This window comes from Phascolarctos cinereus, unplaced genomic scaffold (genome assembly GCF_003287225.1).
Source record: "Phascolarctos cinereus isolate Bilbo 61053 unplaced genomic scaffold, phaCin_HiC Scaffold_5;HRSCAF=322, whole genome shotgun sequence".
NCBI classification, from domain to species: Eukaryota; Metazoa; Chordata; class Mammalia; order Diprotodontia; family Phascolarctidae; genus Phascolarctos; species Phascolarctos cinereus.
In genome coordinates, this window is record NW_027555958.1 from 188,338,265 (window position 1) to 188,365,970 (window position 27,706).

The window sequence follows — 27,706 nt, forward strand, 5'->3', positions numbered from 1 at the left end:
AGAAACTACTTTCTTCGCAGTCTGTTTACTTTTCAAATTACTTTTTTCTTTATATGTCCTTTGGTCTTCATTTTCTTTGCCCAGATTTCATAATAATTGTCAATACATTTTAAGTTCCTTCTGATAGTATCCTTTTATGTTTTACTAAGTCACCATAACTGGGTAATTGTTGTCCATTTTTCTAAGTCTTGGGAGATTCTCTATTCAGTCTTGGATACATATCAAGGAAAGTCAACATTATCTCTCTTGTTATCAGGTTGACACATAGCTGCCTCTGTCAGTGACCCTGAGCAGGAATTCATCAAAAACTGCCACAGCTCTTTTCCCTCTGACTCATACTGGATTATCTCCTCCCTGATAGTTTCTGTGACTCTAATATATCATCCTTTGGAAAACATGAAGTTGCTTAGTCATACAAAATGAAATTTAGGCTTCTCATTTGCTTGACTATTGCATTTTCTTTTCTGTCATGGGCCAGAAGAATGAGTAGTTGATCTGTGAATTAGATAAATTAAGATGGGAAAACTCATTAAGTTAGAGTAGTTAGATACAAATTGGAACCAAACTATCTGAGTTCATCTCTTACCTTTCTCACTTTCTAGATATGTGATCTCTCTCTCTGGCCCTCAGTTTCCTTATTGCTAAAACAAGGGATTTTTAACTAGGTAGTAGACTTTAAGGTTTCTCAGGTTCTTAAATGTATGATACTGTAAGTGATCAATTTTGGGAGATTACTTTGTAATGAAGAGGCCTTCATATTTTATCAACAAGAAAGTCATTTAGGATTTGTTCCTACCAGCTTGCAAATTTACGGTATCCATACACAACTTTCAATACTTCCAGTTAACTTTTGGGAAGATGGATCTTAGAACACTAATTTTTATTTATAACGAAGCCCCAGTATCTAAGATCATATCTAGTTTAATATAAAAAGGAAGTAAATAAAGTTGATTTCAAATAATGGCAAACTAATTCACTATATTCTTCGATCACTTTTATAAATCAAAACATAACCAGATACCTATTTTTCCTATCCTTCAAATTTTACAATTGTTTTAAGTCTTACTAAAGCCTTATTTATTTTGTGGGACATGCAGTAGACTATTCAGACTTGTTTCTTTGAAATTACCCAACTGACTTCTATTTTTAGTCATATGGGTAACTAACTGGGTGGTAAGGATTGGGAGATGTCTAATTAATGTCTCAAACTTAAATCTTGACGTAAGCTTTACCAGTGGAACCCTTCTTGTTTGAAAAAAAAAAAAGTTGAAAGTTGGTGACCAATTCTGTTCTTCCTTTTTTCAGAATTGCAGTTTTCTTGGGGGGGGGGGGAATGGTATGACATTGATTTTGGCTAAGTTAATGAAATTTTTGCTGCATTATAATTTTGTATAAAACATTTTTTCACATAATCTTACTGTTAAACTGAGTGACAGTGTTACATATTTGGGAAAGACCAATCAAGTCTTTTGGTTTTTCACCCTAAAAAAAAGTAAAGTGTAAAAAATCTGTTGTAAAGTATACAAAAAATTTTACTATGAAATAAAATGCAGAAGTGTAAAATGAGATTAAATACTTGTTTAAATTTGTGAGTACACACTGCTTTCCAGGACATTAATAAGCAGAAATAGAACCCTTTATCATGAAATATCCTCGATTTTCTTCTGGTAAGAGCATATGATTTACTGTTATTAGTGCTGTATTTCATGATAATTGACAATATAGCATCATTATTAGCAACTTCTTATTTTGCTCTCTGAATCTGGGATATTCTTAATTGTTGTAAAAAATGGATAATGTGACTAACATATTAAAGAGTAGAAAAAGAGTGGATGATATCCATTTGTGCTGATTTTCATGAAGTGGCCTCAATTCTGAATTGAATTGAAACCGGTTGAATTTAAATTTAAATTTCAGTTAAAATTGTAACTTCTTGGAATAGCAGTCTGACTACTTATTTTTTTCCCCTATATATTTATTTTGTGTTTAAAAGGAAAAGTATTAGATTACTCATTAATTTTTTGTTGTTACTGGTGTAAAACAAATTTTAAATTGACTCTACATAGATGCTCTTTTCTCTAAACCATTACAAAAACATTTTTATAGTTCAATCTTGATTATAATGCTCAGAGGAAATCAGGTCTTAACGGTTAATTTAATTTTCTTTTTAAATTGGGTATTAAAACTTTTAATCCTTGTTGAATGTAATCTTGTTAGTAGTTGTATTACCATTTGGTACTTGAAACACACTGAAGAAGATTTAGTATTTTATGTTTGTTATTAAAGGATCAGAAGACTTAGGAATATGAAGTCAGGAAAAGCAAAGTGTTAGGAAAGAAATGAATATTAATTTAAGATATATAAAGTGTTATAGGCCACCAGGACTAAGTGTGGAGTATAAAAATTTATTCTGTGTGGCTCTGGAGAATATAGTTGCTCAATTGATAAAACTAGGCTCAAGTGATAGAGATTATATGGATACATAATTCAGAAAGAAATTGTTAGCTGTTCTAATTCACAAAGAATTGTTAGCTGTTCTGAAGAAACGTGATGTTACTTTGATGGGATGATTTTTTGCCCCCTATTTTTAAAGGTAGTGTACTTTAAGATAGTGATCGTGTATGACAAAGTCACAAAAAAATAAAGTTAGAGAGGACCTTACAGGTCATGTCAAGTCCAACTTACTTATAAACAGGGATTTTCTTTACAGCATCTGTGTCCCTCTATTGCAAGAGTTTTTAAACTTTTTTTCCCCGTGGACCCTCTTTGGCAATCTAGCAAAGCCAACGGACCCTTTCTCAGAATAATGTTAAATGCATAAAATAGAATACATAGTGTTCCACAGAAAACCAATTATATTGAAATGCAGATATTAAAATAGTAAAACAAACAAATTCACAGACCCCCTGGTTGAGGGGCCCTGCTCTATTACAAGTCTCTGCTTTGAAGACATACAGTAATGAAGAACCTAGTATTCCTATTCCAAAAGTCCATTCTACTTTTGGACAGCTCTAAGTGTTAGGAAGGTTTCCATTGTATTTAGCTAAAAGTCTTCCTTCAACTTCTAGGGAGTAGTAATTGAAGGACTTAAAAATTTGAAGAATTTGGTTTTAATTTGTGCATTTTCTTTCAGCTTCTTGTTTTATTCCCTAATGGTGAGCTACTTTTCAAGTCTAGAATTTTATGACCTGCCAGAAAGAGTGCCCTACTTTGAGCAATTGGAAGTCGTTTACATAAAGAAAACAGCTTATTCCTTAAGTCTTTGTCAAAATCCTCTCCTTCAAAATCACATGCATGTAAAATTAAATATCTGCTAATAGCCATTATCTAGTATGATTGCTCTTTAAGACAGTGAATTTCCGTGTGTGTTTATATGCTAAGTCATTTGCCCTAGTATTACAGTAGAAATCCTATCATTGCTGTAACTAAAAGCTATGTAAATATTTACTGATCTGTAATTTAAATTGTCAGATTAAATATAATCAGATAATATTTCCAGTAAATTTAATTAGCTTTTTTTTTTTAAAGAATCATGCCCACGATCATTTACTTGACCCTGGAGACTCAAGAAAGCAACAGACTAATCAACATAACTACCGGACAAGATCTGCCTTGGAAGAAACTGCAAGACCCTCAGAAGACTTAGAAAATGGCAATAGTTCTTCAGATGTAAGATCCCAGATCCATATACTAATACGAATTGATTTCTGTATAAGTTTATTGTTCCTATGTTGAATACAGGTGTGTTTTTAGGTCCTAAAGCATTAAATTTAGACAGATTTGCAATTTTTTTAAGTTTGACTTGCTATAACTTGTTATATTTCGTTGAAAGAGCAGAAAAAGAAACAAGATCAAAAAGAAAAATATTAATAGGTACTATCTCAAAGGAAACATGTAGGTTTAATAAGGAGATTTGTTTTTAGGTTTTTGTAGGAATTCTGGAAAATTATTTGAACTAAGACAACCAACAGTCTAGTCAGTTGATCAGTGAGCTCTGATCAAGTATAATTATAGTTGAAATAAAAGTAGTGTCTGCAAGAAAAATTTTTTTAATCAAATTTGCATATACATATATATGTACACACACGCACACATACTTTAGAGTCTACATTTAAAATTTACTGTTGCTTAGTGTTGTATTTACAAATTAACTTTGTTTACAGAATTACATTGCCCGTAATAGTTGTGTTGCTTTTAAAAACAGGTATTTGAGATATATTTTTTAAGTTCTGCCAGATGACCAGAAAAGGTCTGCCTTTAAGTTCAGAGAAAAAACACCTTTCCTTATGCTCTTACTACATTCCAGACAGAAATGTGGCACGTATTCACAAGCTGATTAGCAAATTATTGCGATAATCCCTCCCACAGACACTGTTGTTCAAAGCCAATTGTTCAAGTTAAAGCACTTTATAAATCTGTAACATTTTTATTAATAGTAATCTTAGAAATCCAGACACTTTGAGAGTTTCCCAGATAGGAAAAAAAAATCAGTTGGAGGTCATATATTTAAAAAAAACAAACAACTTTATTTGGTGACCAAAGTCTTTATTTTAAGGGACACTATCTTTTCATATTCTTTTAAAACTAAGAATGCATAACAAAATTTTTAGGGTAGCTGGTGACACAGTGGATAGAGAACTGGGCCTGGAGTTAGGAGGATGTAAGTTCAGATCCAGCCTCAGACACTTACTAGTTGTAATTCTGGGCAAGTCACTTAACCCTGTTTGCCTCAGTTCCTTATCTGTAAAATTAGCTGGAGAAGGAAATGGAAAACCATGCCAGTATCTCTGCCATGAAAACCCCAATGGGGTCACAAAGAGTTAGACACAGCTGAAACATCTCAACAACAATAAACATAAATTCTAATCAGTAGATACAAATAGCACAAATGTATTCTGCATCATTCCTGGTTAAGGGGAGTCATAATGGCCAAAGAGGGTCTGTGTGATTAAAACAACCTGTTTGCTCTGAAGAAATGGCTAAAATTAAAAATATTGACTCTGCTTATATCATTTTATAGAGAAGTCTAATGCATGCAAAGTAATTACCAAAATAAGGAGGCTGAAGGAACACAGAAATTGAGACATGACATTCTTCGTTTTTATTCCATGTAATGAAACATTTGTATTGTTTTAAAAACTTATTGTTCCTATGTGTTTAAAACTTTTTGATGGTCTGTGTACTTAATAAGAAGTTAATTTTATTTGAAAAGACATCAAGATGGAAGATGGCACAATCTAATAATTTGTCTAATCTAGTATACTTGAATGGGATTCATAGTTTGTGTTTTTCTCCTATCCTGAATGATATAAGCTAAAATACTTCAACAGTTTATTTCATCAGGCAAAAAGTGTAATGTTTATCAGGACAGGTGAAATTTAATGTGGGGTGGCCAGGTGTCTCAGCAGATAGATTGCCAGACCTGAAGTCAAGAATATCTGAGTTCAAATCCAGATATTACTTGGTAGATGCGTAACCCTGGGAAGTCACTTAACCCTCCTTTTGCCGCAGTTTCCTCATCTGTAAAATGAACTGGAGAAAGAAATGGAAAACTACTCTAGTATTTTTGCCAAGAAAACCCCAAATGGTGTCATGAAGAGTGAGACATGACTGAAATCACTGAATAACTAAAAGATTTAATCTCATAAGTCTTGTATATCTAGATTGGTAATACAGAGGCTATGTTTTTAAAATATAAAGGTAGTTTTACAATAAATTTTCCTTCTTAAACAATTAATGATCATTGCATACCCGAGGAAACATTAAATTTATTAATTCTATTAAGTTGTATTTTGGGAGGGAAAAAAGGCATAACAGAAGTATGCTGCAAAAATTAATCCTTAGAATTTTCCATTTCATTTTAAGTAAAATCAAAGAATTGAGAGTTTCATTTTGATTTAGTATTGATAGCCATCTCAGAGACTTTCTAGTCTAACTTATACAGGATTTAAAATTGTCTTTATAACTTAGCCAGCAAGTAAGTAGTATTCTAGCCTAGACTTGGAAATGTCCAATGAAGATAAACCTACTTCCTCCCAAGATAAACATTCCACTTTTGGATAAGTAATTCTTAGGAAGTTTCTGTTAACATTATACATGAATTCCACTCCCTTGAAAGGTCTGCCTATAACCTCTAGTTTTGTACCCCTAGGGCCAAGAAAAGCAAATATTCCCTTTCTAATTGTTAGCCCCCACAAAAGCTTGAAAACCACTGCCATGTTTAGCAAGTCAGGCAACAAGCGTTTTATTAAGTACTCACTATGTGCCAGGCATAGTGGTAAGTTCCAGAGATGCAAAGAAAAGCAATAACATGATCACTGCTCTCCATGAGCTCTCATGCTGGTAAGGATGACAATGTGCAAATAACCATGAATGTAGAAGATATAGACAGTGTAAATGTACCTAAATTTTAAAGGGAAATGGACTAGTAGCTGGGAGAAAGATGGGGAAGGTTTCCTTCAAAAGATGAGATTTAAGTTGTCTCAGAGGAAGCCAGGGAGGCTAGCAGTTGGAGGTAAGGAAAGAGGGCACCCTGTGAATGGAAAACAGCCATTACAAATGCACACTCAGTAGATGGAATGGAATGTGTAGGAAGAATGCAGGTAGGCTATTGTGCTGGAACTTAGAGTATGTAGAGAGAAGTCAAGTGTAAGAAGACTGGAAGGGAAGGAAAGGATCAGGTTTTGAGGGTTTTAAAGTAGAAGATATTACATTCTATTCTGGAAATAAGAAATAATTGAGTAGGAGGGTGGCATATGATCAGACCTGGGATTTAGGAAATCACTTTGGCAGCTGACTTGGAAGACAGGGATTGGAGTAGAGAGAGACTTGAGACAGTGAGACCAATTAAAAAGTTATTGCAAGAATCCAAATAAATATGAATATAATACAGGAGGGATAAAGTCCTGTACCAGTATAGTGACTTTGTGAGTAGAGCAGTTTCATACAAGAGATTTTATGAAATTAAAGACAAAAAGATCAGACAACAGGATGTGTTCATTCAGAAAGCAGTTCTTTATAAAGTATTAATGGACATTTCTTATAACTTTTGAAATTTTACTGATAATCCACTTATAGCAAGGTTAAGGGACTAATTTCTTTTAGATTCTAACCTAGGAAAAAGAAAAAAAGTAATGGTGCCCTCTGAATTAGATCAATGAATAAGTTATTAAAATATACTCTAGTGATTGGTCAAGGACATTTCAATTTAATGTCACTTATATAGAAGGCTGTGACAGAGCTGCTTTTAGCTTACCTGACACACGCCCTTTGAAGAATAGAGATGGAAGAATGAATAGTCCTATTGATTGATGCAATTTAAATGATGCCTTAAGATTTAAAACCATAACAGAATTCAGTGCTTAATAATGTATTAAAAGAATTATGACTCTAAATCAGGAAATTGCTTTGCCCACCATAATTCTGAGATTGAACTATTAGTTTTCCACATTTATCACTTATAAAAATTTCCATTATTTTGAGTTCTAAATGTTAAGCCAGGATTTTTCAGGGTTCTTAACTCTATTTTTTTGTGTAGCAGTTTAAGTTTTAGCTACAAGTCTCCAGTTCTAAAACTATTAACATTAGATAAGAACAGATAAATGCATGCATTTTTCATACTTTACTTCTGTTTAGTGAAATTAGTTCAGTAGTATCAGTAGAATAGAGTTATCACCCTTTTTTCAGGCCCTCTCACCAGATGAAGGAAAAGTAAAGATTACGTAATGTTCAATAATTGACCACAAAATATTATTAATTTCTGAAAGATTTTTCCTGAAATAAGTTTGAAGGGAGTCAGAAATAAAACATCTTTACACATCTTTATAGTCCTACGAAGATGATAATACCAGGAATACTGTAATTACATCTCTGTGAACTTTAGAATGATTCAGAAATTATGTCTATTATGAAAATAATACCTGTATTTTATGTCAAATATTAATAAAAATAGGCTGTCATGAAATTCCCTAATGTTAATATCTCCAGATTTCACTCATAATTTTTGCAGAGATGTGCAATAAATATATATTAAATATCTCTTGATTAGGAAGGTGAAGTAGTGGCTGTCAGTGGTGGAACATCAGAAGATGAAGAGAGAGCATGGCACAGTGATGGCAGTTCAAGGTGAATGACTAGATTCTTATTTTTATAAAACTCTGCTGTCAGTTATAAGTATTAGTGGAACTTTGATGGGATGGGACTCATGAGTAGAATATAACTCTGGAAGGGTAAAATTTGCTCAAAAGAAAAAGATGAGGTAAAGAGGATGAGAGCCAGAGTCCAAGTACCAGTGTATTAGTCCAGACCTGTAGTTTTATGGGATAGAGAAGTCAAGGTGGAAACTTACTGCCTCAGTATAGATCAGCAGCTTTCCTTTAAATAAGCTCAGAGATAAAAAGAGATCAGAGATACGGTTGTCCAAAAAAAAAATTTTTTTAAGAAAAACAAATTAAAAGAGGATTATAAAGACACACAGAAGAGAACAGAAAGCCCGAAATTACATAGTGAATTCGATATATTTTATTTAGAAATTTGCACTTTTCTTCACAATCCTGGTCTACTATTGTATGGAATTGCTCACTTTATTTGGTGTTTCAGTTCAGAACAAAAGAAAATTATAAAATTTGTTATACTTTTTAGGATTGCATATTAAAATATATTTGTGAAATAACTGGAATATGAGGAACATAGTGTAGAATGTGGGTGAAACTCAATGACATTAGAAACAAAAATAGTATTGTCACTGAAAGCTACATAATTTAGACAGAAAATAGATGAGACATACAAAAAGCAGATTGTAAGCCTGGCAGAGAGGATATGCTATGAGAATGATGAGGACTTTAATTACCCAAATGTACTACTGTATTGTAGCTCTCTACTTCAAAAAGATCATCTAATACACTAATTCTTGGCCTAACAGCAGGAAACATCCCACATTAGCTGATAATACCATGAATAATCCCATGGTAGCAGGGGCTTTAGAATGTCCTGTGGCTTAGGGGGTAGAACCTTCAAAGTTACGGAACTCTTTACTCCCAAATCAGTGACCAAAGGCAGAGGCTTCGATAACTTGAGAACAATGTTTTCTTTCACTTCTGGACTGTTCTACATTTATTCAATATATGTATTTACTTACTGCCTGAATAAACATTGTAAAGCTACATAATACTATATTTCTCATAAGGATGACTCAGATAGTCAGAGTGGATCTGTGATCTCATTGGTGTATATTCCTGCCACCAGTATAGGTCAAAAACCACGTAAGCTTGACTATCCTGTGTATCTGTTATCTATGTCCTCCTGCAAGTCCACTAATAAGGGTGGCCCTGCCTATTGGGGGCCCATATCTTAGTATTGGTAGGGATAGCATTAATTCACATAATCATGGTTTTTTGTCCATTAGTTATTCCTCTTGTCCATGACCAGCCAACCTTCTTTTTTGCCTCATACGTTTTTTAATGACATCAGTATGATACCATATGCTATTAGGATATATTCATTGCATAGAAGCCTATTGATTCCATTACTTAATATGTTAAAAAGTTGTTGCCATTAGAAAAAAAATGATACTTCAAAAAGGTGATGCTTTTAAAACTAATTTAGGGGGTTTATTATTTTTCAGAATTTAAAAAATGTCAAATTACTATTAACTGTCCCTTATTTCATCTCTTTATTATGAGCCATTCTGAAAGGGCAGTTTTGGTTTTTTCTTGCTGTGCATGGGAATTAGAAATATTTAAGTAAGCATAATATTTTAGAAAGTGCTCACAAGTTGATGTATTAGAAATCATTGCAGTATTTTAGTGAGTCCAGTAATTCTGTATTGTTTTTCACTTGTTACTTTACTTTTCATTTATTATTTTAATATCAAAAAGCAGGCTTAAGGATTTTTTTTGTCCACATTTATAGTGATTATTCTAGTGATTATTCTGATTGGACAGCTGATGCAGGAATTAACCTGCAGCCACCAAAGAAAGTTCCTAAACATAAACTAAAGAAAGCAGAAAGCAGTTCAGAGGATGAAGAAGAATCTGAAAAACAGAAGCAAAAGCAAATTAAAAAAGAAAGAAAAAAAGGAAATGAAGAAAAAGATGGACCAACATCACCAAAGAAAAAGAAGCCCAAAGAGAGAAAGCAAAAGGTTGGTACCATATTAAGCATCAAAATGCTGTAATATTTTCATTCTATTTTTAGAGAAACATGATTATTTTTACAGAAGGCTTATGGTTTTTTTTTAAATAAAATTAGTAGCTCACATTTAGGAAGTGCCCTTTTGATTTGCAGAGCCTTTTACAAATATTCTCTTCTGATCCTCACAACAACCTTGAGAGGTAGGTGCTTTTATGCCCATTTTTATAAATGAAGAAATTGAGGCAGGTAAAGAGTAAGTGACTCGATTGTCACTAGTCAGCTAGTAAGTGTCTGAGATAGAATTTGAATTAAGATGTTTCTGATTTCAGGTCCAGCACTATCAACTTCACCATCTAGCTGTCTTTGCAAATAACTAGCACTTATAATTTGCAAAGTGCAGTACAAATGGTATCTCATTTTATCCTCCCAATAACTCTTGGGAGGTAGGTGAGCTTATTATCCCCATGCAAAGGGCAGGCAGACCAGTCCATGCCCTGGAAAAGAGAAAGTCATCATGTGCCAGGCAAATCAAACTACTATTACCACTTTGACCCACCCCACCCCCCTTAGACTCTTGAGGGAGAGAGCTTAGGACTGTAAATCTGAGTGTCCACAATCATCATTCTGAGAAGCAATTCCTGTGGAAATGCAGTCTGGTAAGTGTTCTTGCAGGTGCTACACCCACTTCTATTGAAGACTCAGAACCAAAGTCCTTGGCAGTGAACAAGTATCAGTATTTTCTCAACATATTGGATGGCCGCAAGTCATGAAATCATGGAGTAACCCATTCTGAAAATACATGCAATATTGCACAGCTGTAGCACCCCCTCCCTTCCAGCCTATTTTACTGAACAAATTTGTTTTCTTTCCACACTCTTATTCTATAAAAAAAAAAAGACAAAGAAAAAAATAACCCTTTAACAGATATTCATAGTCAAGCAAAATAAATTCTTTCATCATCTGTATGTGTGTGTGTTATATGTATATGTGTGTACATATATACTTCTCTCAGAAGAGGTGGATAGTACATTATATCATCAGTCCTGTGGAATTATTGATGGTCATTGTATTGATCAATAGTTCTTATTCTAAAATAAAAAAAATAAAATCCTATGAAATCCAGACTGATTTAGATCTTTTGCCAGACTAAATTTAAATAATTCTTCCTTCTGCTGTTTCTGGCTCTTTTATGAAGCAATATAGAGTCCTTAATTTTCCTCAGTAATGTTTTATAAACAAGTTTATATTTTGAATGTGTATTACTCTTAGCTCTCATCCACTTGACAAGTAAAGTAAGTTTTTGATCATCTAAGGCAGTTTGAAGGTCTTTTGAGAACCTCATTTCAGTCAGTGATTTATACCAGATAAATTTTTGCATGAAATTGTTATCAGGTTTTTATTCCTCTTTCTACATCTGTTTCCTCTTTTCATTATCAATAACTCATTTCAGCAGGTCAGCTTGGAGCTTTAAAATTGTGTGCTATATTTTTTCTCATTTGTTTTCTTACAACTTTGCGTTTATGATATATAACCCCTGAAGTTTCTATATAGTCTATATCCCTTTTTTTAAGAGCCATCTTTTTCAATATATTTGTCATGATACTTTTCTATCTCCCTATTTGCCTGACATGTGCTCACTTCTTATCTCTGCCTCTTAGATTACCTGACTTTATCAAGCACCTGCTTGAGGCCTCTCCTGATCCCAGCCTCCCCTAGATGCTGGTGGCCTATGAAAAGGCATCAAGATGAGAGACTCCCCATAATCATTTTTCCCCACCATAAATTTAAAAACAAATTTCTTTATGTTAAATTCCTTTGATAAGGCCTTGGTATCCAAGATATATAAACAGCTAAGAAAAAATATTTTATTTATCTTTGTTTCCTATGTTATCATAGCCAAAGAATTCATCATGGGACCAGCCTTGGTCCCTTAAACACAAATCTCATTTGTGATTGATGAAATTCCCTATGCTTAGCTAGGCTGGTCCTTAGAAAATAGGCATGATTTGTTTTGGGACCATCCTTGGACCGTCCTTGAAACTTTTCCAAAATGACACATAGAACCTACTTGTAAAAAACCAGTTCCTAATCCTCCTAATTGAACTAGAAGTCAAACTGAAGTCTTCAGTTTTCATACTTGTTTCTCTGCTTCTTTTAAAATATCAGGACAATATGTTCACTTTCCAGTTCACCAACTCTTCTCTGTAGTATATCTTTCTTTATTCCACTAATCAATAATCAGTTCATAAATTCCCACTGTGTGAGAAGCACTGGGAATACAAAGACAAAAATGGTGTGCTCCTGCCCTCAAGATGGCCATACAAATCCAGGGGTGACAATGTGTTTGTGTGTGTGTGTATCTATCTATCTCTATCCATCTATCTATCTGTCTATCTATCTATCTATCTTTCTATCTGTCTATCTGTGTGTGTAGACACGTGCACAAGGCAGTCGTGAGTGGAATTATATCATTTTGAATTTAACAAATACCAGCTAAAATTAATGTAAGTGTATAGAAGATCAGAAAAAAAGAAAGTGTATATGAATATTCAGTAAGTTGTGTAGGTTTTTTTTAAGTATATAATAAGTTCAGTCTAATTTTCAAGAGCACTCCATTTATTTGTACTTTCTTGCCTTCTGTTCTCTGCATTTTTTAAAAGGATGCCTCAACGACATTTTTTTTTTAACTTTTTAGTGAGGCAATCAGAGTTAAATAACTTGCCCAGGGTCACACAGCTAGTAAGTGTCATGTCTGAGGTCAGATATGAACTTGGGTCCTCCTGATTTCAAGGCTGGAGCTGTATCCACTGCACCACCTACCTGCCCCTGTGAACAACATTCTTGCAAGTTACTAGTGGTATGGTATATATGTACCAGTGGAATTGCTGGGTAAAAGAATATAGACATTTTATCCACTTTATTTCTGTGATTACAAATAGTTTTCAAAATTATTGTATTAATTTATAATGCCACCAACAATATGTTGGTATGCCTATCTTCCTATAACCTCTCTAATATTGATTATTTCTGTCTTATATTTACCAACTTTTTGGGTGTGAGGCGAAATCTTAAGGTTTGTTTTTGATTTACATTTCTCTTAATACTTGTGGTTTGGATCATTCTTCCGCATAGTTGTTAATAGTTGACAGTTGTTCTTTTGAGACATATAAGTTCAGATCCTTAGACCAATTCCCCATTGGGAAATACTTTTGATCTCACATACTTTTGTTAGTTATTTATATATCTGTATTTAATATAAGGAATTTTTCCAATTTGACTGTTTCCCTTTTTATCACATATGCGTTAATTAGAGAAGTTTTTCATATAATCAGAATTATCTTTTATAATTGCCTCAATCTTGTGTTTAGTAAAGAATGAATACATTTCCTACCCATGATCTAATTATCTGCAAGAGTTTTTTTTTTTAATATTATGATCTTTAATATTAAGGTAACATCTACATTTTGAATTTATTGTGATATCCATTTTATCTTCTGATCCTCTTGTCCCTTATTTGGTAATGAACTTTATCCTTACTCATAGAGCTGAAATGTAATTTCTCCCTTGCTCCATTGAGTTGTTTATGATGTCACCCTTTATATATAGGTCAGGTTTCCATTTGGACCTTACCTTAGTAAATGTTTGAGATGTTAATAGTCTTTTAGTAGTTTGTTCAGGATGGCCTGAATAAGTAAATTAATTTATAGTATTGTCATTTTTATTGTTTTGCTAGGCCAACTCACAAGCAATAAATATTTTTCCAATTTTTTAGGTCTGTCTTATTTCTATAAAGAGTTTTTTGTAGCTATATTCATGTTGTTTTAATGTATCTGTTGGTAGATAGCCTTCTGAGTATTTTAAGCATTCCATAGTTATTTTAATGGCAATTCTGTAGTCTCTTTCTGCTGAATTTTGTTGGTATTTGGTGATTTACGCAGATTTATTTTTTATTCTGTAACTTCGCTGAAGTTTTTAAAAAAAGTTTTGTTTACTCTTTAGTTTTAGATAATTAAAAAGAGGTAGTTTTTAGTTTTTTACTTAATTTCTTTTTTTTTTTTACTTATTGCTATAGCAGACATTTCTAGGACTGTTAAATAGCAATAGTGATCATGTGTCGACTTGCTTTACTCTTCATTTATTTGGGAAAGCCTTTAACAACTTTTTCTGTTATATATAATGCTTGCTCTAGGTTTTACATAGATACTACTTACCATGTTAAGGAAAAATCTGTTTATTCCTATTAATTCAGGTGCTTTTAACTGAAATTGACATTGGATGTGTTCAGTATTGTCCAAAATCTTTTCAACATGTTAATATAATCATTTTTTTATTTTTTATATTTATGTGGCTTAATGTCTTTTTTTTCCCCATAATGAACCAATTCTGTATCCAACCTGGTTACATTATATGGTATTTTGAATATGTTACCTGATCCTCTTTGCTAAGTTTTTTTAAAAAATATTTATATCAGTATTCACTAGGGGTATTGGTCTGTAGTTTTCTTTCTGTTTTAACTCTCAGGGTTGAGGATCGAGACCATATTTGCATCATACAAGGAATTTGATTGGATTACTTTTTTGTTGCTTTCTTTTTTCCAAATGGTTTCTGTAATATTGGAATGCATTATTATTGCAAATACTGGAATATTTGAAATCATTTTAAAATGATTTTACCCTCTGGTCTTGGAAGATTTTGGGGGTGGGGAGGAGGCAAAGAGTTCACTTTTTGTGGTGTTATGTTGTCAAATAGTTTATTTTTTCTCATGACAATCTGAGAATTTTATGTTTTAGTAAGTATTCAATATTTTCATGTTAACAAGTTTTATTTACATGTAATTGAGCAAAAATAGTTTCCTCTATTTCCTCTTCAATTTTTGTGAATTATCCTTTGTCATTTCATAGTAACAATTTGATTTTCCTCTCTTTTTATTCATTGGATTAGTTAAATTTTTTTTTCACATGAGGCAATCGAGGTTAAGTCATTTGCCCAGAGTCACACAGCTAGTGAGTGTTATCTGTCTGAAGCCAGATTTGAACTCAGATCCTCCTGACTCCAGGGCCAGTGCTCAATCCACTGTACCACCAAACTGCCCCCCAAAATAATATTTGCGCTCTCTCTCTCTCTTTTTTTTTTTTTAAGGCAGTCAGGGTTTAGTGATTTGCCCATATAGCTAATAAGTTCCTGAGGCTGGATTTGAACTCTGGTCCCCCTGACTTCAGGGTTGGTGCTCTATCCACTGTATCTATCCACTCTGTGCACCTAGCTACCCCTAGTTAATTATTTTGTTAGTTTTTTCCCAAAAGTTCAGTTCTTAGATTTATTTATCAATTCAGTTTAATAATGGCTAGGACTAGATTCCACCTTCCATAGGAATTGTTTGGCCTTAATTCTTGCACACAGCCTGGGCCTTGTTCAGACTCAGGTTGCCTGGATATTGAATCAGACTATTCTGGCCCTGTGTCCTACTGTGGGACTGGACTATTTTGTACCTCACCTACCCTGTCTTTTCTCAGCACCATACTTTGACTGGATTCTGGTAATCATTTTTGCAGTTTTGTACTGGATGGAGGAATTTATGTATGATTTTCTTTGATTTTCTTTATCATTGTTTCTTCTAGTACATTTTCGGAACTTCACAAGCTCCTACTCTAAATGATAAAATGCTTCCAGTGTGTTCTCTGGAGTGTTTGCTCCATAGGGAACAAAATAGATTTAATTTTATACTTTTTCCTTTCTTATTTCTGCTAGCTTCTTATACTCACTAAGACATGACTCTCTCCTGATTTTACACACCCTTCCTGGGCACCTTTTCTAGTATTGTTTTCACTTTCACTTATACCCTTGACTTCCGGTGAGGAAGTTGGATTACTCCTTATTCCCCATTGCTAAATTCCAGGCTCTTCCTCTGCTAACATCACTCAGTAACTTCTTCCTTTGAGATTTAGTCCATATCAGGATTCTAGTAGGTATTTATTGACCTCCCTCTCCCTTCTTTATTCAGGAAGTTCAGTGCCTGGCTTACAGTATATCTCTCCTCTCCAGCTTCTGGAACCCCTTGGGAATTTCAGTGTACACATCACTAACTTTTGAAACACCTTACTCACTAGGGGCAGCTAGGTGGCTCAGTGGATAGAGCATCAGCCCTGGATTCAGGAGGACCTGAGCTCAAATCCGGCCTCAGACACATAGCACTTACTAGCTGTGTGACCCTGGGCAAGTCACTTAACCCCATTGCCTAACCAAAAAAAAAAAAACAACACCTTACTCTCTCCTTTCTCAAGACCTCTACCTCTACCCTACCACAGCTATTATCTCTGACAGAGGATGATCTCTCTGTCACCCACAAATGTTCTTCATCCATTTCATGATCTCTCAAATTCCTTTCTGTCATCATCATCTGTTGTCATTTCATCTCTCCCTCTGTATTGCAACTCCAAATCCTGGTTTTTATCTTCACCAAAATCTCCAATTCTTTTACTCCTAAGTTGTCAGCCATCACTCCTGTACTATCTTCCTGTCTCCATATTGACCCCTAGGTGAATCAATTCAAATCCACCCTGTCCTCAACTCCTTTGCCCCTGTAACATGTCAAAGATCTTGGACTGACAAATCTCAGCCTTAGATTACTACAACCATCTACTGCCTTTGTTCCTACTAATGTGCTATTGAACAGAACTAGAGAAACACAAAACTCTGCTGAGTCCACAAGTTTGTTTTACAGTCTAAACTGGGCCCTTACTGTAGCATGATGACCCTTTTCTTTCCTCACTGACTTACTGTAACCTTTTCCCAACCTGTTATCATGCCTTCCACAGTTCCCACCCTCTCAGCTAAGAACACTGCCTCATTTCTATTAAAAATTTGAGGCTGTTTGCAGAGGTCCCTCCTTCCCATCTCACATCACCCAGATACTTGTTGCCACTATCTTCTTCACTTTTTTCTCACAAGAGGTATCTCTTCTCTTGCCAAGGCAAACAAACCCTTCTGCAAGTAAAAGTGATCCCATTCCATCCCATCTTCTCCAGTTGGTTGCTCTATCTATCACTGACACTCTCTTATTAATCTTCAATCAGTCCCTTTCTACTGGCTACTTCCTTACTGCCTATAACCATGTCCATATCTCCTTCATAGTGGAAGAAGTTCAGTCTCAAAAATACATAGTTATAAATTGAAGAAATACATTATTGACTGGGCATACTAAACTATACACATTTCTCAACTCCTACCACCAATTATGCAGAAGTTTTTTGCTGAAATTTATTTAATAAGTTCCGTCTGATTTCATTCCACTTTCAGGAAGTCAGTCAGTAAACATTTATTAAGAGCCTACTGTGTACCAGTTATTGTACTAAACACTGGAGATATAAAAAGAGGCAAAAGACAGTCCCTAGCCTTAAAAAACTCATAATCTAATATAAGAAGCAAGTATGTACAAACTGTACATAGGAAAAATTGGAAATAACTTAAAGAGGGAAGGCACTATAAATAAGAGATGTTGGGAACAGCTTCCTCTAGAAGATGAGATTTTACTTAGAACGTAATAGAAGCCAGATGGGGACAGGAAGCATTCCAGGCATGGGCAATAGTCAGAGAAAATGCCTGGAGCTGACAGATATGCTGCTTCTTGCTATTTGTCCTTTGTTCTCCAAGGAACCATGACCTCAAGGAGGTGTTGCCATGACATGCAAGTGAATTGGATTTAAGTGAGGGAGGGCTGTGCAAAGTCACCAGTCTTTCTTTGTCCTCCAGAGCCATCTGGATCCAGTGGCCAGATATAGATCAGGACAACTGGAGGTGGCCCAGGATGCAATAGGGGACCTTGATCTTTTCAAGCTAAGGTGTTTAATAGGTCTCAGTTTTACTGAGGCTGTAATATAAGTATCTTATTTGAGGAATGGTGAGGAGGCAATGTCACTGGATTGGACAGTACATGGGGGTAGTAAAGTGTAAGACAATTGGAATGGTGAGAGGGAAGTAAAGGGGATGATGGCACTAAATTATGAAGGGCTTTGATCAACAACACAAAAGATACTGTGTTTTATCCTTGAGCAGGTTTCAAAGTTGAACAGAGTGACATGAACCAGGCCTGGCCAAGAACATTGTAGCAGGTCATTTTGAAAATATTTGTTGGTGTATTAAGCATTATGGTATAAGAAGAAGGTCCATACTTTAATTCTTGATATGTGGCCTTTGAACTAACTTGAAAAGTATTCTCTTTGTCCCCCTTCATCTTATTTGCAAACTTCAAATCATGACATTTGATTGTCAGTGGTGGTTAAATGCTTCTCTTTTTTTCATTAGTAAGGATTTGGGAAAGACATGCTAGACCTATGATTGTACTTCCAAGAGTTGATTTCTGGGGCAGCTAGGTAGCACAGTGGATAGAGCACCATCCCTGGAGTCAGGACGACCTGAATTCAAATCTGGCCTCAGACATATAACACTCATTAGTTGTGTGACCTTCCCCAATTGCCTCATCAAAAAAAGAGTTCATTTCAGTACTGAGAGGTGAAATGACATGCCAGAGGTGACACAGAGAGTATATGTCAGGGTGGGACTTGAACCTTCGTTTTCTTAGTTTTAAGGTTAGCTCACTATACACTATAATACACTAGACTGCCTCTTCAGAAAAGACAGAACAAAAATAGCTAATAAAAAGATGCAAACCATGATAAAAAGAGAGACAATAAAAACCACACCTGGCAGGTTCAAAGAACTACATACTAGATACTGAAAACTGGCAAATACAATTTATTAAGCACCTACTATAAGCAAAGCATTGTGCTGAGAGCTGACTGTACAAAGAAAGGCAAAACACAGAAATGATTTGCAAAGATGTTACCAGATGACATCACAGAATGAAATAGAACTATTCAGCTACTACTTTGTTTCTGTCTCTATCAGCAAGAATGGCCTTCATAAACTGGAATCAAAAGAACAAACTATGAAGTAGAAATTGTAGCCTATGATAGATGATAACAAGATACCTAAATGAGCTGACCTTCAGACTAAATGAATTATTTGCTAAGATGTTATAGATATTTTCAGATATAATCTCAGCCACAGTCCAAATCTTTGAGAAATCATAGAGAATGCAAAAGATGTACAAATTAAGTTGTACAAATTTCAGAGTTTTCTGAAAAAAGAAGAGGTTGATTCTAGAAACTACAGATACCAAAAAAAAATGTTTTTTGTAAGTTTCACATGAATATCAGGCAAAAGTCCAAAATAGATTATTAACGAGAAAGTTTCTGAGCATTTAGAAAAGCATTGATCCCAAGATCAACATAGCTTTTTTAGGAAATAGTGCCAAACTAGCCTCATATCCTTCTTTTTCCACAAGATTTTGAGTTCCAAATTTTCTCCCAGTCACATCCCTCGTCCAAATCCAAAACAGCGTGCATTCTGAATACCCTTTCCCCTAATCTGCCTTTCCATCTATCTCTCCATCCCCTTCCTTTTCTATTTTCCTGTAGGGCAGGATAGATTTCTATACCCCATTGCCTGTGTATCTTATTTCCCAGTTGCAGGTGAAAACAATTTTTTTAACATGTGTTTTTAAAACTTTGGGTTCCATATTTTCTCCCTTCCTTCCTCCCCACCCACCCTCATTGAGAAGGCAAGCAACTCAATACAGGCTATACTTTTGTAGTCATGCAAAACACTTGCATAATAGTCATGCTATGAAAAACTAACTATATTTCCCATCATCCTATCCTGGCCCCCCCATTTATTCTGTTGCTTCTGATTACCCTCTCCCCTCTATCATCCCCCAGCTCTTTTATCATACCCTTCCCCACTGTTTTCCTGGAGGGTAAGATAGCTTTCCATACCCAATTGAGTGTTATTCCCTCCTTAAGTCAAATCCGATGAGAATAAGATTCGCTCATTTTCTCTCACCTTCCCCCACTTCCCCTCCACTGTAAAAGCCTTTTCTTGTCCGTTTTATATGAGATAATTTACCCCATTCTGCCTTTCCATTTCTTCTTCTCCCAGTATAATCCTCTTACCCCTTAATTTTATTCTCCAGATATCACCCCTTCATCTTCAACTCACCCTGTGCCCTATATCTATCTATCCAACTACCCTAATACTGACAAAGGTCTCATGAGTTAGAAATATAATCTTTCCATGCAGGTATGTAAACACTTCAACCATAATAAGTCCCTTATGATTTCACTTTCTTGTTTACCTCTTCATGCTTCTTTTGAGTCTTGTATTGGAAAGTCAGATATTCTATTCAGCTCTGGTCTTTTCAGCAAGAATGCTTGAAAGTCCTCTATTTCACTGAGTGTCCTTTTTTTTCCCCTGAAGGATTATACTCAGTTTTGCTGGGTAAGTGATTCTTGGCTGTAATCCTATCTCCTTTGCCCTCTGGAATAGCATATTCCAAGCCCTGCAGTCCCTTAATGTAGAGGCTGCTAAATCCTGTATTACTTTGATTGTGTTTCCACAATACTTGAATTGGTTCTTTCTAGCTGCTTTCAGTATTTTCTCCTTGATCTGGGAACTCTGGAATTTAGCTACAGTATTTCCTAGGAGTTTTCCTTTGGGGATCTCTTTCAGGAGGTGATCAGTGGATTCTTTCCATTTCTGTTTTGCCCTCTGGTTCTAAAATATCAGGGCAGTTTTCCTTGATAATTCCTTGAAAGATGATCATGGCTTTCAGATAGTCCAATAATTTTTAAATTATTTCTCCTGGATCTATTTTCCAAGTCAGCTATTTTTCCAGTGAGATATTTCACATTTTCTTCTGTTTTTTCATTCTTTTGGTTTTGTTTTACAGTGTCTTGATTTTTCATAAAATTACGTGCTTCCAATTGCTCCATTCTAATTTTTAAGGAAGTATTTTCTTCGGTGAGCTTTTGGACTTTTCCATTTGGCCAATTCTGCTTTTGAGGGCATTCTTCTCCTCATTGGCTTTTTGCACCTCTTTTGCCATTTGGGTTAGGCTATTTTTTAAGGTGTTATTTTCTTCAGTATTTTTTTGAATCTCTTTTAGCAGGCTGTTGACTTGTTTTTCATGATTTTCTTGCATCACTCTCATTTCTCTTCCCACTGTTTCCTCTACTTCTCTTACTTCTCAAAATCCTTTTTGAGCTCTTCCATGGCCTGGGACCGATTCATATTTTTCTTGGAGGCTTTGGATGTAGGAACTTTGACTTTGTTGTCTTCTTCTGGTTGTATGTTTTGATCTTCTTTGTCTGACTCTTTTTGCGCATTTTGCTCATGATCCCAGCCAGTTACTTGAATCCTAAACTCTTTGTTAAGGTAGGGGTCTGTTTCCAGTGTGGAGAATGTATTGTCCCAAGCTTTGGGGGTTTTGTGTAGCTGTTTTCAGAGATACTTCTAGGGCCCTGTAAATTTTCAGTTCCTCCAAGGTGCTATAATCAAAGGTGAGGTGTTTACTCCTTTCCTGGCCTGTGCTCTGGTCTATTAGTGACCACAAGCAGTCTTTTCGGCCTTGGAACTGCGAAGAGATTCCCTCTCTACTGCCACCACAGGCTCCACCATGCCAGTGCTCCTCCTCACCCCAGGACCGCCACTTAGAACTGTGACCCAGATCCAAGCCCAGGCAAAACAAGAGAATCCTGCCTCAGCACCAGCAAAGAGATCGCTGCAGTCCCCCTCTGATCAGCCACTGAATTCCCCCTCAGTCCGTGGGCAGGAAGCTCTTAAAGTAGCCTCAGCCACAGCCCCAGGGCGGCGCCAGGACTGGGGCTGGGACCAAGTTCTCTCTCACTGTGGTCACAGAATTTTCCTACTGACCTTCTAAGTTGACTTTTCCTACTCATCTTCTAAATTGTCTTTGGTGTTTGTGGGTTGAGAAGTCTGGATACTGTCACAGCTGCCCTTGATTCAGTCCCCTGAGGTCTGCCCCACCACCCAGGTTCGCTGAGGCCTAGTCTTTGCCTGCATGGCCCACACTGAACTGCACTCCTCTCCCAGCCTGTTGTGATCGGCCTTTCTAATCAATCATCCAGGTTGTCTTGGGCTGAAAATTTGTTTCATTCTGTCTTTTTGTGGGTTCTAGAATTTGTTTAGAGCCATTTTTTACAGATATTTGGAGGGGTTTGGGGGAGCAAGTCACTGCTTTTAATCTGCCGTCTTGGCTCTGCCTCCCCATATCCTTTTTTTGACAGCTATATTCATAGATCAGAAACCTCTTAAGGGCACTGTAGGTGACCTTGGGTTCTCAGAGGTCCCTTCCAGTTGAGTGCAAGTTCTGTCAGATCCTCTTAGGCTGGAAATTCTTCCAGTCTGGGTCTACTGATGTCAGTTTTCCTAGGACAAAACTATCCATTAGACCTCATCACCATGATGTTGATTTTTTTAGCTACAGCAATTCTCATGTCAATCTGGAAACTATTAGCCTTATCTTATTTCATCCTACAAATAGAAACATATTTATGATGCAATTAGATACCATCTCCTTGACTCTACTGTAATTTCCTTGAGGGCAGGGACTGTGCTTATTCATTTTTATATAAGTAAATATTTTTGTACAAATATGTTTCTATTTGTAGGATGAAATAAGATAATATTTGTAAAGTACTTAGCACATAGTACTATGGTGCTTAACAAATGCTTCTTCCCTTCCCTATTTGTATAAATACTTGATACTTCTTGGATCTATGAATCCATCAATATAGATATTCCTTTTGGACTCTTCTATTGACAAAGATGATAATGCTAATAGTTTCCAGATTGACATGAGAATTGTGAGCAAGCATTTATTATGTGTCTGATATGTGCTGGGCACTGTGTTAAGCAGTTTGGAAATATCTCATTTGATTCTCACAACAGCCATGAGAAGTAAATGCTATTAATATCCCTGTTTCACAGTTGAGGAAACTGAGTCAGGCAGAAGTAAAGTGACTTGCCTAGGGTCACTTAGCTAGTAAGTGTCTGAGGCTAGATTTAAACTCAAGATTTCAGACTCCGAACCCAGAGCTCTATCTACACCACCACCTAACTGCTGCTAAAATCATAGATCAGGCCTGTGCAACCTGTGGCCCAAGGGGCATACCAAAGGATCTCAGCTTGCAACCTCTACAGTTTTTGCGGGCCGCCCAGAATCCTTTGTCAGGCTGCAGGTTGTACAGGCCTGATACATCTAGAGCTGGAAGGGATATTAAAAGATCATTTTACAGATGAGGAAACTGAGATCCAAAGAGGTTATGACTTACTGATTACCATAGAGAAGACAGAGTTAGAATTTGATCTTAGGTGTTATAACTCAATGTCCTTGCCTTCAAGGTATCCAGGCCTTTCTGTGACTCCAGGTTCTTTTCACTGTATCATGCTGCTGCATCTCATTGCATGATTTTTTTTAAAGCTAAAAATTTAAGATTAAAATAATCCCATTAAGTAAAGAGCTTTGCCAAAAACAAGTTTAATTTAAGGGGGATCAGTATAATGTCAATCAGTAAGTTGATAAACATTAAAAGCCTGCTATGTGCCAGATACTGTGCTAAGCTCTGGGAATACAAAAAAAGGCAAAAGATATTAACTTCACTCAAGGAGTTAGTCTAATGGGGGAAACATGCAAATAAGTATATACAAAGCAAGCTATATGTAGGATAAATAGGAACTGTTTAACAGAGGGAAGGCACTAGAATTAAGAGGGCTTTGGGAAAAGCCTCCTGTAAAAGATGAGATTTTAGTTGGGACTTAAAGGAAGCCAAGAAAGTCAGTAGGTGGAGATGAAGAGAGAAAGTGCATTCCAGGCATGGAATCCAGAGAAAATGCCCACTACTAAGAATTGGAGTGTCTTATCACAGAGTCATTGTCAGCAGATCAAAGAGTACATGTTGGGAGTAACGTGTAAGAAGACTAGAAAGGTAGGAGGGGGTTGGGTTATGAAGAACTGTGAATGCCAAACACAGCATTTAGTACTTGATCCTGGATGCAATAGAAAGCCACTGGAATTTTTTGGGTGGGGTTAGGGTGACATGGTCAGACCTGCTCTTAAGGAAAATCACTTTGGTTGGAGGATGGATTGGAGTGGGGAGAGACTTGAGGCAGGCCCACCCACCTGCCAGCTATTGTGGTATTCCAGGTATGAGGTGATGAGGATCTACACTAAAGTGGTGGCAGTGTCAGAGTAGAAACAGATGAATTTGAGAGATGTTTCAGAAGTGAAATGGATAGGCCTTGGCAATAGATTGGCTGTAGAGGGTAAGAGATAGTTAGGAGTTGAAGATGCCTGCTAGGTTGTGAGTCTGAGGGACCAGGAGAATGTTGTTGTTCTCTGAAATAATTGGGGGGGGGGCGACTTCGGAGAAAAGATAATGGGTTCTGTTTTGTACGTGTTGAGTTTAAGATGACTACTGAACATCCAGTTCCAGATGTCTGAAAGGCAGTTTGGAGATGCAAAATTGAAAGTTAGCCTAGAGTTTAGGGCAGGATAGGTAGATTTGGGAATCATCAGCATAGAGATGGTAATTAAATCCGTGGGAACTGATGAGACCATTTAGTGAAGGTAGTATAGAAGAAAATGAGAAGAGGGCCCAGGACAACCTTGAGGAACGATGTCTACTTGTAGTTTGAAGGCATGATCTGAATGGTAATAATCCAGCAAAGGAGACAAAGACAGAGTGGTCAGATAGATAGGAGAACCAGAAGAGAATGGTTTCCCAAAAACCTAGAGAGAAGAGAGTATCAAATATAACAAGTATTGCGTTACTCATTTAGATTAATTGGCACCCCAGTTTTTTTTCTGACAGGTACAGAAGGGACAATAATTGGCTTGGCAGGACTTTGTGTTAATTTTTTAAGCAGAAGTTTATTTAGAGTCAACAAGGATAAAGTGACTATCCAAAAAAAAAAAACCCAAAATGCTCCATTTGACCTTCTTAAGCTACATAAATAACAACATTAACAAGACAAGACAGAATAAACATAACTGTCAAAAAAAATTGCTAATTATTATATTAATAGTATAGTATTAAGATCATGGGAAATAGTAGTCTGTTTATTTTCTCTCTACTCCTCAGGCTGCATCTACAATATTTTGTGTAGTACTTACTTATAAGGTACATCCAGAGGGGTGATTTTAAAGGATCTAGAAACCATATCATATGAGATGTCCATATTTAACTTAGAGAAGTAGAGATTAAATGGAGATACACTATACTTACTACACTGAGTAGATTTGTTAGTTGTTGCTTCAGAAAGCAGAACTGGAACCAGTACAAAGAGACAGGTTTTGACTATAGCTGTTACAAAATTGAATGAATTGTCTTGACAGATGGTGAATTCTTTTCAAACAGATAACTAATTGTTAGGTATGCTATGGAAGGGATTGCTGCATAAAGTAGAAAGTTGGATTGTACAACACCACGGTTCCTTCCTAATATTCTTTGACATTTTTCCATGCAATCCCAACATTTTAAAAATGCTAAAACTGCAGATATAGTACCCTAATTGTATTTTTTAAATAAGCATTTGGGTAGATAGAATAAATTAAACAATCATTTATTAATAAAAAAATTTGTAATTTTAAAAAAATGGAAATTTTTCTTAAAATTAAGATAATGCCTTGAATATTGTAGGTGTTTATTAAATCAACTGATTCATCCAATATCCTTATTTTTTTTAAAAAAATTGCAGTATTTTAGTGCAATTTTAAAACTTTAGTATTTCTTGAGTGAATTAGTATTGTATTCTCAGCACTGTGTTTCATAGATTTAGATCAAGAAGGGGCCTTAATATCAGCTCTGTTTTCATCACTGCAGTGGTTAACTTTTTTTTTTTTTAATTTCAAGGAAATCAGTTTGTTAATGATTGTGCAGTTAAAAAACATATTCTTGAGGGGGAAAGTTTGCTTTATTTTAAATATCCCTGTAATGGAGTATTTATTGTTATGAGGAATGTGGATTTTATATTGAAGAGTTGATGTTTCTATTTTCATAAAGTTTCATTAGATGTTTTGTATGTATACAAATACTATTTATGATGAGCATAATCACTTTCAAATTTTGTGAATGTTCTCTAGAGATTGGCTGTTGGAGAATTGACTGAAAATGGTTTGACTTTAGAAGAATGGTTGCCTTCAGTATGGATTACAGATACTGTTCCTCGCAGATGTCCATTTGTACCGCAGATGGGAGATGAGGTACCTTTTGATTAAAATTGACTTTCATTTTTTGTCTTTTTTGCAGTTGACTTTAATGCCAACTTCTAGTAACTTGCAATTACATTAGAAAAATCTTGTACTGCTAATATTTTTATTGTGTGTATGTGTATATATATTTAGAGAGGTGTATGTATGTATTTTTAATCATTCCATTGATTTTCTTTGTTTAGAAACATCGCTTAAAATTGTTTACATATTTAAATGAAAGTTTGTATAAGAGAAGTGAAAAGGTTTTTGTAGAATTTTTCTTTTACTTTATTTATTTGTCTTGGTCAGGCAGTAGGATTAAGTGACTTGCCTAGGGTCACACAGCTAGTGTTATGTGTCTGAGGCTGGATTTTAACTAAGGTCCTCCTGAATCCAGGGTCGGTGCTCTATCCATTGCACCACCTCGCTGCCCCAAAAGTAAGTGGAGATGTCGGGGATCAAACCCTGGGCCTCACACAAGCAGAGTTGGTAGAATTTTTAAAGAAAGTTTATGGAATTTCAGAAGCTGGGGCTTCCATCTCTAATTATATTTTTATTTTTTTCTATAACTTAATAGATTTAAGTAGATTGGCATATTAAAAATATAATTTATAATTTAGTCATATTGTGAATAAAACTATTAATTATTGTCTGGTACTGTATTTCAAGGCATATTTATCAAATGTGTTAAATTGTTCTATAAATCCATCATGTAAAAATTTGGTTATTTTCACTTTAACAGCAATAGAGTTATACCCCACTTTTTAGACTGTTAAACAGTCTAATTGTTTTGGAATTGCTTAATAGATTCCTGAGTCATTATCAAATTGGATGAATCTTGGAAAAAAAGAGACCCACCTACATTTTGGAAATTTTTTACAATTATAGTATTACTTCCTTTTTGAGTGGGAATGGAGGCCAGCTTAAAGTGAGAAACCTTACAATAATATTTTCCTCCAAAAATTACATCATTTTCAAATTCTATATATGTCTCAGGCTAATATAAATGGATGATACTAAGAAAAAATAGGGTTTTTTAAATTGTTATTCATATTAAAGCTCTCAGATAGTAAGAATATCATAAACCTAAGTGTTTTAACATTTAACATTTATATCAAGATCTTAAAATTGAAGGAATACTGTACTTTGGTAATACCTTGGGTTTGAAAAACATACTGATTTGAATTCTTACTATTTTTTAGTAATACTCTAAAAATTCATGAATTTTTAAATTACTTCTTCCTTTTTGCTCAGTAAAAATCTATCGTTAACTCAAGAAGCATTTCTTAGGTACTTACTGTGTGCTAGGCACTGTACTAAGCATTGTAGATTTAAAAAAAAAAGTCCTTGCTCTCAAAAAGTTCACAGTCTAATGGAGAGACAACATACAAACAACTATGTACAAATACGATAGATACAGGATATATTGGAGTTTATCTCAGTTGAAAAGAACTAAGATTAAAGAAG

The 27,706-nt window shown here is 35.2% G+C and overlaps 1 protein-coding gene across 2 annotated transcripts in view; it reads left to right on the forward strand.

Annotated features, from left to right (window-relative positions):
* PHIP (PHIP subunit of CUL4-Ring ligase complex) overlaps positions 1-27,706 on the forward strand; it is a 199,422-nt gene that overhangs the window by 128,231 nt on the left and 43,485 nt on the right. For both annotated transcript variants that reach the window (XM_020975528.2, XM_020975529.2), the window contains exons 21-24: positions 3,529-3,669; positions 8,048-8,124; positions 9,910-10,141; positions 26,132-26,251. In XM_020975528.2, the coding sequence (XP_020831187.1) occupies positions 3,529-3,669; positions 8,048-8,124; positions 9,910-10,141; positions 26,132-26,251 (570 nt within the window). The remainder of the gene's footprint in view (positions 1-3,528; positions 3,670-8,047; positions 8,125-9,909; positions 10,142-26,131; positions 26,252-27,706) is intronic.